This window comes from Antechinus flavipes, chromosome 5 (genome assembly GCF_016432865.1).
Source record: "Antechinus flavipes isolate AdamAnt ecotype Samford, QLD, Australia chromosome 5, AdamAnt_v2, whole genome shotgun sequence".
NCBI lineage: Eukaryota > Metazoa > Chordata > Mammalia > Dasyuromorphia > Dasyuridae > Antechinus > Antechinus flavipes.
In genome coordinates this window covers 164,403,108-164,416,420 of record NC_067402.1, presented here as the reverse complement: position 1 = coordinate 164,416,420, position 13,313 = coordinate 164,403,108, and the positions used below count along the sequence as shown (strand labels likewise).

Genomic DNA, 13,313 nt, shown 5'->3' with positions numbered 1-13,313 from the left:
TGGAAGAGAGAATTCAATTGATGAAGGTTCCTATGGAGAAATAAAAATGGCTTATGAGGGGAGATAGAGAATTTACAATGAGTATAGTGGAGATGATTTAGTATTTGAAAAATCAAGATATCCAATTTTAAGAGGGAGGCAGAATGAACTCCTAGAAGCAATTATCACCTAGGAAAGCAGAAGAAAATAGGGGAAATTTTGAAGCAAATAGAAGGGAAGGAAACAGTGATGGAGTATATAATCAAGGACATAGAGGGTAAGGGCCTTAACTTGGAGCAGTATCCTTTCTAATATCTGCAATAATTGGCACTTAAGAGTAAGGCACTTAACTCTTACATTAATTGATGGTAAGTGAAATGAGTAGAATATCAAGAGAACATTGTACATAGCACCAAAATTATGTGTTTCTTTCTCAATTTTTTTTCCTTTTTGATCTGATTTTTCTTGCATAGCATGATAAACATGGAAATAAATATGGAAATATGTTTAGAAGAACTTCACAAGTTTAACCTATTTTGGATTACCTACTGTCTAGGGAAGGTGGTGGTGGGTTAAGGGAGGGAAAAAAATTTGGAACACAAAGTTTTGCAAAAGTGAGTTTTGAAAATTACCTTTGAATGTATTTTGAAAATAAAAAGCTGGGGCAGCTAATTGGTCCAATGGATAGAACACCAGCCCTGAAGTCAAGAGGACCTAAGGTTCAAATATGGCCGTGGACACTCAACACTTCCTAGCTTTGTGACCCCAATTGCCTCAGCAAAAAACAAAAACAAACAAAAAAACCCACCACCCACAACAAAAAGAAAAGAAAAGGCTATTATCAAAAAAGACTAAAGCACAATGAAAGAGAAATATTCAGTAAATTTCTTTATAAGACAATGGCAGAAACCAGAAGAACTTAGAATGATTAGAAAATTTTGATTGCCCTAAGAATACAGAGAAAAGAAAGACCCCTATAGGGGTCATGAATCAGATAATGAGGGTCTACAGCACACAGAAAGAAAGCATGAATAATGAAGGGTAAAAGAAAAACTTTTTGCAAAGGGGTACAAAAAAAATGAAATAAACCCTAATGAACAGAACAAATTGAAAGGAAAGAAGAAGGGTGAATCTACTTAAAGGAGAAGAGAGAAGAATTATATAACTAGAAACAAACAGGAAAGAAAAAAAGAACTAATAAACTAAATCCCAAAGGAAAGAGGGTAGATGAGAGTAGGGAATGAAAACTGAGGGGAAGAAAGTCAACTGGAGCACAGCCACTTTTTTTTAAAAGATTAAATAAAGCAAAGGAAAAAGCATAGAACTGTGTTTATAGCAAAAATTTGGGGAGAATCATATCTTAAAAAAAAAAATATTGGAGACAAATAAAAAAAAAATTATAAACCTAACCCTCATAACTTTATTTTTTTCTGGATTTCTCTCCCAGTCTTTATTTTTTTTTTTAAATTATAGCTTTTTATTTACAAAACATATACATGGACATATCTAACATATATAGGACTGCTTGCCATCTAGGGGAGGGGGTGGAGGGAGGGAGGGAGGGGAAAATTCGAAACAGAAGCGAGTGCAAGAGATAATGTTGTAAAAAATTACCCTGGCATGGATTCTGTCAATATAAAGTTATTATTAAATAAAATAAAATTAAAAAAAAAACATATGCATGGGTAATTTTTCAACATTGACCCTTGCAAAACCTTCTGTTCCAACTTTCCTCCTTCTTCCCCCTACCCCCTCCATGGCAGGTAGTCCTATACACGTTAAATATGTTAAAGTATATGTTAGATACAATATATATATATATACATATTTATAGTTATCTTACTGCACAAGAAAAATAGGATCTAGAAAGAAAGTAAAAAAAACCTGAGAGGGAAAACAAAAATGGAAGCAAACAACAGAAAGAGTACAAATGCTATGTTGTGGTCCACACTCATTTCCCATAGTTCTCTCTCTGGGTGTAACTGGTTCTCTTCATTACAGAACAGTTGGAACTGGTTTGAATCATCTCAGTGTTGAAGAGAGCCATGTCCATCAGAATTGATCAGCATATATTATTGTTGTTAAAATGCATAATGATCTCCTGATTCTGCTCATTTCACAACATCAGTTCATGTAAGTCTTTCCAGGCCTCTCTGAAATCATCCTGCTGGTCATTTCTTACAGAACAATAATATTCCATAACATTCATGTACCACAATTTATCCAGCCATTCTCCAATTGATGGGCAGCCACTCACTTTCCAGTTTCCACTACGAAAAGGGTTGCCACAAACATTTTTGCACATTTGGGTCCCTTTCCCTTCTTTGGAGATCTCTTTGGGATATAACACTACTGGGTCAAAGGGTATGCATAGTTTGACCCTCATAACTTTAAATAGATTAAACAATCCCCCAAAATGAAAAAGAGTCAAATGTTGGATAAGAAAGCAAAACCCTACAATATGTATGAAACACATCTAAGAAACAAAGTCGTAAACAAAAGAGGCCAAAAAGTTTGCTATGAATCTAATAAATCCAAAAATAAAAAAAAACAGGAGTTGCCATCATGCTATTTGACAAAAGAAAAACAAACATTAAAAGGGGGAAGGAGGGAGCCAAACATGAAAACTACACTATGCTGAATGGAGCATAGAAAATAAATAAACAGATATCATTAATAAACATATGCCCCTTTTCTCAACAATAAGGCAATTCCAATAGACTTGTGTTGGAAAGAGCCATCGACATTTAGAAAGAACTATGGAAACTGAATATGGATCAAAGTATAACTCTTTTTGTCATTGTTGTTGCTATTATTTGCTTGGTTTTTTTGCTTTCATTTTCCCCTTTTTAATCGATTTTTCTTGTATAGCATGATGAATATGGAAATATGCTTAGAAAAATTGCATATGTTTAATTGACATCAAGCGGAGAAAAAGTTGGAACACAAGGTTTTGCAAACAAATGTTGAAAACTATCTTTGCATGTATTTGGAAAAATAAAATACTATTAAAGGGGGGGAAGAACAGAAGTAAGATGATATATGTAAAATACTTGCTATCTGCAAAAAAACCTTAAATTGCTAATAAATAAATGAGCAAGTAAGCAAGCCTGTGTCCCAAATGCCTTAGTATCAAGATTCATAAAGGAAACAAGTGAGTTATAAGAAGACACAGCCAGGAATACAATAAGGACAGAAGACTTCCATAATCATCTTGAAGTGTTGGATATGTCTAACAACAAGATAACCAAAGGGGAAATAAGGAACTAAACAAATGCCTGGAGAAAGTATAGTTAAAACTTATGATGTCTTCTAAATGGGACAACAAAAATATATAAATATTTCTAAGCACTACATGGAACTTTTACAAAGACTAACCATGTACTAGGGCACAGAGATGTGTAAATAAATGTGTAAAAGCAGAAAGAGTAAATCCATTCTTTACACAATAAAAAAATAGTCATTGGTTCAAGGTTGACAAAAGAACACTTAACAATGAATTATTATTCATAACTACATAAAAAGTGATAATAATAAAACAGAATGACAAAATTTCTGGGATTCAGCAAAAGCAATTATCAAGAAACATCATCTCCTCACAAATATACATTAACCAAATAGAAGAAATATACATTATGAACAAAATAGGCATTAAAAATTAGAAAGCCAATAATCCTAAAGTAAATACAAGAGGAGATATTAAAAATTAGAAAATATGTATAAATTGGAACAAAAAATACAGAAATGATAAAGCTGAAAACTGTTTCCCTGAAAAGATTAAAAAGATAAAAACAAAAAATAAAATAAAAATATCAAATGGACAAGGTGAAATTACAGTAAAATCAGAAAAAATGCAGAGTAACAAGATATTAAGGATAATAATGTATTAACACAGATCTGCTTGTAAAGGAACTACCAAAGAAAAAGAAAATTTCCAGTCCTAATCTTTGTCAAGCTTGTAAGAAAATGGATTATATCCATACCAAATAAAATATCCTCAAAAACTAACAAAACATGTTACCAGAATCCTTTTATGAGGCCTAAATAAATAAATAAATAAAATAGGGAAACATAAAATGTGGAAAGAAAACTATTGTTTAAGAACATTAATGAACATTGACTCAATTTTTAAAAAATATCCTAACAAACTAACAGTAATTTATCTAGGAAATTATTCATTATGACCAAGCAGAAACTATAACAGTGTTGCAAGGAAATTCATCACTAAGAAACATTCAAACCCATGGGATCATCTTAATAAAGAAAAAATCTTTGACAATATATAACACTCTTTTATGCTAAAAAAAAAAAAAAAAACCACACAAAGTGCAGGCAAAGAAAAACCTTTTTCTAATATCATCAAAAGGATTGATCTAAAAACAAAGCTAAGTATCATTTGCAGTGAGAAATATACTAGAACCTTTCCTGTCACAAGAATATTTGAGAGCAAGAAAAAGCACACACTACTATATATACAGTGAAATATTAATATCCAAGCATTTGGAACACTTGTAAATATAATCTGGTAGAAATACTAATATGTTTTATTTTTAATTTACAGAGTATTTTTTACGCCAATTACTTCAAAATCAAATACACAAGTATTCAAACATAAAATAGCAATTGTATAGTAATAGAAAAATAATTTAAAGAAATTTATCATACCTTACATGAACTGATGCTGAGTGAAATGAGCAGGACCAGGAAATCATTATATACTTCAATAACAACACTATATGATGATCAATTCTGATGGACGTGGCCATCTCCAGCAATGAGATGAACCAAATCAGTTCCAATAGAGCAGTAATGAATTGAACCAGCTATACTGAGCAAAAGAACTCTGGGAGATGACTATGAACCATTATATAGAATTCCCAATCCCTCTATTTTTGTCCACCTGCATTTTTGATTTCCTTCACAGGCTAATAGTACACTATTTCAAAGTCCGATTCTTTTTGTACGGCAAAATAACTGTTAGGACATGTATACTTATATTGTATTTAATTTATACTTTAACATATTTAACATGTATTGGTCAACCTATCATCAGGGGGAAGAGATGGGGGTAAGGAGGGGAAAAACTGGAACAAAAGGTTTGGCAATTGTCAATGCTGTAAAATTACCCATGCATATAACTTGCAAATTAAAAAAAAAAAAGAAAGAAAAAAGAAATTTATCATTCAAATCTCATATTTGTTCTTTACTCATAGTAGATTTGGAACTCTTTTGCTTCTGTGCACAGATATGACCAGTGGCCAATTTCAACAGTAACTTGGGGTCAGTAACTTGGCCTATAAATTAACATAGACCATTAGATCTGGAGCCTGAAATAAAAATCCAAATAAAGTACAAAAATATTTCTCAATTCTCAGCTGCAGCAGTTTTAAGGAAAATATTTGGGAACAACACTTTTGGAACTAATTAACCAGGCTTCTTTTTTACTCAACTTGAATAATGATATATACCTATAGATTTTTTAAAAATAGCAACAAAGTGTATTTCAAGATAGCCATGATGGCAGAATGAAAAGAAAAGCCTAGTTAAAAATTTAAGTTCTCAATTTTCAAGGCATTAACTGTATACATATCTATGTATATTAGACAAGTCACCCAATGTCTTAGGGCTTCAGCACCTTTAACTTTAATAGAAGAATTAAATAAAATGAGCTACATAAAATACATTCTATCTCCAAAGCTGTAGAACCGCCACATTAAATCACTGTGATAAATTCAATCTTATATGCTATATAAAGGTACATGTAAAAGAAATATCACAAATAACTTAGCATAGTATTTAAGATTAAAAGTAGCTTTGGTATTTATTGTGATATTAGCAAATCACCATCAGCTCCATACTTGCAATCTTAAGGAACTGAGTTGATTTTCTTTTTTGATATACTCCCCTAAGAGTATAATTTGAAAGTTATTTTACAATTTGATAGTGTGATTTGAAGCTGAAAATTACAAGACTTTTCTTCAGCAATACCTCTATACTTATGTTTTCATACAAACTAAAAGGATAACATAAGTAGTCTGTGAGAATATATTTGATTCCAGTTTAAAACAAATTTTTTCTACTAATATTATTCTTTCAAATAGACCTAAGAACATGATTTTTCAAAGTCATAAAACTGTGATAGAAAAATTTTAAAAAGGCAAAGAAGAAATATTTCAATTGGGGCTAGCAATTTATGTTTTTTGCTTTTAAAAATGTCTAAATGGAAGTGATCTTTCCCATTTTTAGATCTTCAGCAAATTCAGTATCAATAAAGAAAAATACTAGCATATCTATTTCTTAAAGATTAGGTCTTTAATCTTCAAAAGAGAAGCACTTGATTTTATTAATATACTTCAATGGTTCCTATAATTACCAATGACTGATTTGTCGGTAGGAATGTTAGCTTTGTAAGACAGCAATGCAATTTTTCCTGATCAACTTAAACTCAGAAATATTTCTGTTTGTTGAAGCAAAAAAATTCTAGTGTGATTTGCACTCATATCTGCATTGAAGATCACTTTAAGGATTCAATCCTTAACCCATAGTCTCAATGTGTCCTAAAGCATGACCAGCTACATGTAACCTACCCGATTCTGCGGTCTGGCAGTAGAGGCGGTAGAGGGGCAGCCCAGCGAAGGCAGCCCCAACCATGGTCAGAGTACCGGCCCCAACCACAGTCAGAGTACCGGCCCCAACCACGCCCACAGTACCGGCCCCAATTGCGCTTACAGTGCTGCCCGCAGGCATAATGCAGTTCCCTCCTCCTCAACATTCGGTACTTCAGCTGATGAGTATGTGCTTTCAACCTCCCCAGGTGGTTGCTGTTAAGGAGCAACCCTTACCCTCACCAGATGCCAGGACGCAGCTAGGGCCGCCCCACCACCAAAGGCCCCATGATGCCCTAAGCTGGCTGCTCAAATGCCATGGCAACCAGCGCACGACTGAACCTTTCCCAGTATATACCAGTGGGAAGAAATTTACCCATTCTATTATTTAATATAGTTTTGGAAATGCTGGTGACAGCAGTTAGACAAGAGAAAGAAAGTAAAAGCATAAAGAGAGATGAAGAGATAAAATTATCTATATTTCTGAGGAAACCCCCCAAAAGAAGTCCGATTGAAGAGCTATTCCACATTTGCTGATTGTATGATTACTGGAAAATTCTAGGAATCAGCAAAAATACTAATTGAAACAATAGCTTCAGCAAAGTTGAAGGCTATAAAATTGCCTCCCCCCCAAAAAAATAAATAAATAAACATTTACATATAAAACAAAACCCAAGAAGCAACAAAAGACAAGGAGAGAAGAGCATATGCAAAACTCAAACTATATCATAAAGCAGCAGTCATCAAAACCATTTGGTTTTGGTTTAAAAAATAGACTAGACAATGAAGAATCACAATAGAACTCAATAATCCAGTGTTTGATAAAGGAGAAACCATAAATTATCTAGCAAAAACCTCTTAATTTCATTAAAAAAAAAAAAGCAGTCTAGAAGACGCTTACACCATACTAAAAGATTTCCACATTAAAAATCATACTATATGAAAATTAGAAGAGAAATCAATCATATACCTTTCATAGACATAAGTTGTTGATAGATTATTAAACAAGAGATAGTTATCTATTTTATCTTTTGTAATTGCCTCCATTTCTTGAGGTTAAAAAACTTACTGAAAATTAATGTACTTAGGGTATGAAGGGGAATGGTTGAATGGAAAAAAAATATTCTTCTCAAAGACCCTCTAACAATGAATTTTCCCATCTTTGCCAACATACAGTTATTTTAATTTGTCTTTCTCTGGCTATTAATGATTTTGAATTAAAATAATTATTGATCATTTTTCTCTTTTTTGAAAAGTTCTCATGTTCTTTGACCCTGTGTCTACTGGGGAACAGTTTAATTTTAGCAAATCATTTCATGGAAGTTTCTCATGCTATTTTTGGTAGCAAGTTGAAGAAATTTGTTCTAGGTGATAATACTGAGCAATCAATAATTGTGATGCCAACTTAGAAAGAAGTCTCTAATAGAATGCCTTACATATTTCTACATACCCTCTGTTGTTTCACATATTTATCAATACTTGGAGAAAAACACAAGTGACATGATTATAAAAATTGCAGGTAACATAAAGCTGGAAGAGATGGGTAATAGACTGAATAGCAAAATTTGGTTCCAAAAAAACCTTAAGCTAGAATATTAGAACATGATTAAATTTAATATGGAGAAATATAAAGTCTTACATTTGTGAAATTTTTTTTTAATCTAAGTACAAAATGGGGACGAGAAATATCTACACAGTTTGAGGGGAAAGGTTTTTGGTTTTAATGAACTACACGTACAATAAAGTCAATAATGTAATATATAAGCAAAGCCAAAAATAAAGCAATATCTATCTCTAATATGATATTGGAGTTGCACTGAGAGGGAGTAGGAATATACTTGTTCTGCTTTACTCTGTTAGATTACCTAGAATGCTGTTTTTACTTCTAAATGCTACTTAAAGATATTAATAAGTTGAACTGAATTCTTAGGACTTTGCTAAAGGATCTTAAAATCATGCCATATGAGAATCAGCTGAAAAAATAAACTGAAAACGCTAAACAGAAAGAAGCAAAGATTAGGCATATTAGTTGGAAAAGACATAACAATTCTCTTGTAATAACTGAAGTAATCCTATATGGAAGAAACAATGGGTAAAAATTCAAAAGAGGTGGATTTTAGGTTTAATGTTAAGGAAAAACTTCCAGGAAATTCAGGCTTTTAAATTTAAGGGGCTGTTTGGGGAAATAATGATTTAATCTTCACTTGAACTTTTTAAATGAATACTTAATGACTACTTATGACAGATTTTGTAATAGATAATCATAGACTTAGAGGTGGAAAAAAACTTTAGAGATCACTGAATTCAGTACCCTCAATTATAGATAAGGAAGTTAATGTATAAAAGTAAAATGAGGTAGGTATGGAACCCACATTTTGGCTTTAAGTGTTGTGTCCCATCTAATATACTATACAGCCTTTCAGTTATATCATAAAGGGGATTTTAAGAATAGGTTGAGTTATATGACCTTGAAATTTTTATGAAGAATTTTCATGTGGAAAAGATATTATATAGGATATATATCTGATCTCAGAAGAATAAAGCAAGAGAAATAGTTAAAAGTTGTTTTTTAAAAAATGATTTTAGCTGAAATGTAAAGAAGTCTTTTTTTTTAAGCAATAAAAGCCATGTTCACTAAAAACACTCACAGAATTATAGATGTACAACTCAAAGAGACTTCATCATTTCTTTCAATATTTTGGGATAAAAAATATTTATCTTATCTCCTTGCTTATCTTAGATATATTCCCTTTTGGTTATTTTCCAGTGCAAAATTATCACTTTACTTAACACAATAAAGAGAAGCAATATTAGAATTAAGTATTTCTATTTTCTCTTCAATGTCCATTATCTTTGTCCAATCTATCCTAATTGGTTCTATTAATTCTTTGATACTCTTTTCCCCAAAATAACTTTTTAAAAAAATATCCTTTTTTCTTGTCCTTAGCATTGCTTTCTAGAAGTAATATATTCTGATATTTAATGCTCTGAACCTTGTAATTAGAAGACCATGTTATACTTTTCTTTTTAGTCATCTTTTTTTTAGCTATTCTTGTTTCCACTTTTTATATATCTTGAAAATCTAAATCAGTTAATAAATTCCTTGAACACACTTATCAGTCTACAAACAGCTTTTTTTTCCTCCTCTATTAAATATTTTAAGATATATGAGTACTTCCCTCTAAAGTTCCATCAATTTTATTCCATTCCTTCTCAATGACTAGAATCATATTGAGAATAGTAGTTCTCATTTTCTCCAGTTAAGGAATATCATTAAAACAAGTCAAGAATTTCTTAGCTAAGCCATGTTGTTTAGAAAGATCAACAATATAGCTGAACGTTGTTCTCTAGAACCACAGAAGATTTAAAAAAAAAAAAAATCCAATTTCTCCTTATCGGTTTTAATTTTTCTTGAATTTCCTATTACTTTTTAAACTGTTTTAAACTTTTTACTCTGGCGTCCATCCTCCTATCTACTTCTTTTTTCAACTACTCATTCACTTCTCTGTCTATATATACTCCTCTCTCCACAGTCCAGATTTTTCTTTTACCTTTTATCTCTTAAAATTAAATGTTCCAAAGAAAATGTTTCTCTATTGAGTTTTTTTCCCTCCAATTTCTTTTTTGGAACTTTCATCTATTCCTATTACTTCAATCATTCCCTTTAGTAGATGCCTCTCAAATAAGTATATATAGCTGTGAAAGCTCTTCTGGCAACGAGACAAATTTAAAATATATAGGACCAAACTCATATGATCTAGAGTCAGAGGAACTAAGTTTGAAATCAGTCTCTGTAATTTACAATCTGTGTGATCTTGGATAAGAACTTTCACACCCCCTGGGTCTCAGTTTCCTCATCTGCAAAATGAAGAGATTGAATTACTTTATCTCTAAAGTCACTTATTCTCTCAAAACACTTGCCAAATTCTACATATTTAAATTCCTCAGCTGGTCTTTCTTTCCTTTCTCCCTTTGTATTTTCACTTCTATCACCATGGTTCAGGAATGCATTATTTCTCATTTTTATAATTAGAACAGCTTTCTAATCAGATTCCCTACTTCCATATTTGGAGTTTTGGAAAGGATGAAAAGATCTGGAAGACCCACTGTGGAGAATGGAATAAGGAGCTAAGAAAGAAGGTATAGTAGAATTGCTAGGCAGTAGTTGAGGGCCCAGTAGAGGTCATAAATTTGTAGTGGATCTTGTCAGAATGATTTTGTGATTTTCTCTACCTTCAATCATCAGTATGCATGCAATAGTAGAGACAGAGAATGATGGAAGTGATCCAAGGGTAAGGTTCAGAAGGACTCAATTGGAGAAATGATAAGATGAGTAAAGTTTCAAGAGAAAAGGACAATGTGAAGTTGAATAAATTCAACAAGGAGCTAAAATTTGGAAAAAGAAATGGCCTGGAAGGGTACTGAGGAGCTAAGAGGATAGAGATCATGGTATGGATGTAGAATAGGGTTTATATGGAGAGAAAAAGGAAAAAGTGGAAAGCCAATTGATTATGGTTAGATTAGGAGATTTCAGAACTCTCATATGTGGTACATTTTTTGGGAGTAATGGCAAGGACAAGGATATGACCACTCTGTATATAGCTGAGTTGGGGTAGAGAAATAGGTTACGGAAAGTGTGTGGCTATGGAAAAGCAAGAGCTCTACCATTTCTATCTTTGTATCCACAGCATCTTGTACATTCCTTAACAGAAATATATTTTGAATTTTTGATCATGTTGTTTAGATCACAAAGGGAAGCAACTTTGTTTCAACATTAGAAGTCTCTCAGTTTGAGGTCTGATTTTCAGTTGGCACCAAAATAACTTAATGAAACACTATTTACAAATTAATGCTGTTTTCCTGGAACCTACACAGGTATATCTTTAACCAATAATAATAACAATTATTATTAATTATCCATTCAGTATATTGCCGCCCTACCACCTTCCATCTCCTTCCTGCTGAGTACAACCTGTGCCCCCTGAGGAAAGGCTGTGAGGGAGCAGATTTGCGTCCTCCACCTACCCCAAAAGACTTCTCCCTGAAGAGGGAGTTCACCACCATCCCTGCTGCTGCTTTGGAGCCAGTCTTCCTCAGGTAAGAAAACCTCAGGCCCTGCATTAGTTCCAAATGTCTTCCATCTCTTGTTGTATGAAACATGTCGCCCTAATAAGGGACAAGATAAGGCATCTATCATTTGCCCCAAAGCAACCATTTCCATCTGTACCAGCAGAAGGCAACTTCCACACTCTGCTACCAGGTCAGACTGAGATTGTGGAAAACCTCCAGGGCAAAGAAGAACAACGTCCCTTTAACTGAAGATCTTCTATCTCCTACTACACTTGTCTTTTAAAGAGGAATCCAAACCTCATTCCAAACCCCACACCATCATTAACAAATTCATCAATTATATTCCTTTCAATCCTCCCCTCTCAAAGTTCAAGCTAATTATACACAATCATTCCACTGTGTCCTCTGGAATTCCTATTCCATAAAAAACAAACTTCCCTTCAATATAAATCTTTTCCTGTTCCATCTAGTAATCTATCTTGGCTAAAATGGATTATATGTTCCCAAAGGGGCTCTAAAGTAATCTAAAGTAGTAATGGATCCAGAGGCCATATAGTCTAACCTCATTTAATAGATCCTTAAACACTTCTAAAGACCTCAGTGTGTTGCTACAATTTTTTCAAAATAAAAAGGATCCCATAAAAATGACATCATAAAAAAATCTAATGAGAATTATATCCTAATGATGTAGAAAATAAATAATAAAAATAAATAAAATAATAAAAAAGTAAAAATAAAAAATAATAAAAATAATAAAATAGAAAAACTGAATCCTGAAATTTCTGCTCCATAAGTGTTATGGAAATAGTATATATTTACTTGCAATTATTTTTAGATAATTAAGAAATCAATATGCTACTTTTAAAAATGAATTTTTAATATATAATTCATTCTTATGGCCAGTTTTTCATCAAAATCTTAAAATAATGTCAAATTCCCATAGTATTTGCTTATATTTAATAATGAGGAAGTAAATTATTGCCACCTTTGACATTTCAGAAAGATATTTGCTTATTTACACGTTCTATTTTAAAGAATTAGATCTAGAATAACCTACTGATAAGAAATAGCATCAATTGTTGTTCTCTATCTATAAACTAGTCTAAACACTTATCAAGAAAAAGATAGTATGACTAGATAAGAGATCACTAAGATAAGACACTTTTATTTGGAGTAATGATTAAAATATCACCAAAATTACTCCATAGAACCCTGAAAAATTCTAAAACCACTCAAAGAATGCTATTACAAAAATAAGATTATTTTGGAAATGTGTGCATAAAGATATGTTTGTTCTAAAAAATAATATAATGATCAAAGAGAAACAATTAAACTGTTAAGATATACTAATGATCTCCCAACATAATTCATAAAGAAATGTGTATTTTAAAAAGCTAATATACATATATAATCAGAAAAAATAAAACAATAAAAGGGGAAAAGGTATAATGATGATATTAATGGCTGATATTCACCAAACATCTGAAACACTTATAAAGCACTTTGCAAGTATAGAAATGGGAAAAAATGTTGTTTTACTAGAATAAAAAATTAGCTCTGAGATAGTAAAAAGTGACAAAGAAACATTTCTTTCTTTGTAATCTTTTTCACCTTACTTCATAAGGAACTCTGGCCAAAAATCTTTTTTTAATATATAAA

The 13,313-nt window shown here is 32.0% G+C and overlaps 1 protein-coding gene across 1 annotated transcript in view; it reads right to left on the bottom strand.

Annotated features, from left to right (window-relative positions):
- USP6NL (USP6 N-terminal like) overlaps positions 1–6,726 on the bottom strand; it is a 101,637-nt gene extending 94,911 nt beyond the window's left edge. Inside the window, exon 1 of the mRNA XM_051962420.1 lies at positions 6,567–6,726. Coding sequence (XP_051818380.1) covers positions 6,567–6,726 — 160 coding nt within the window. The remainder of the gene's footprint in view (positions 1–6,566) is intronic.
- Positions 6,727–13,313: the final 6,587 nt, after the last annotated feature.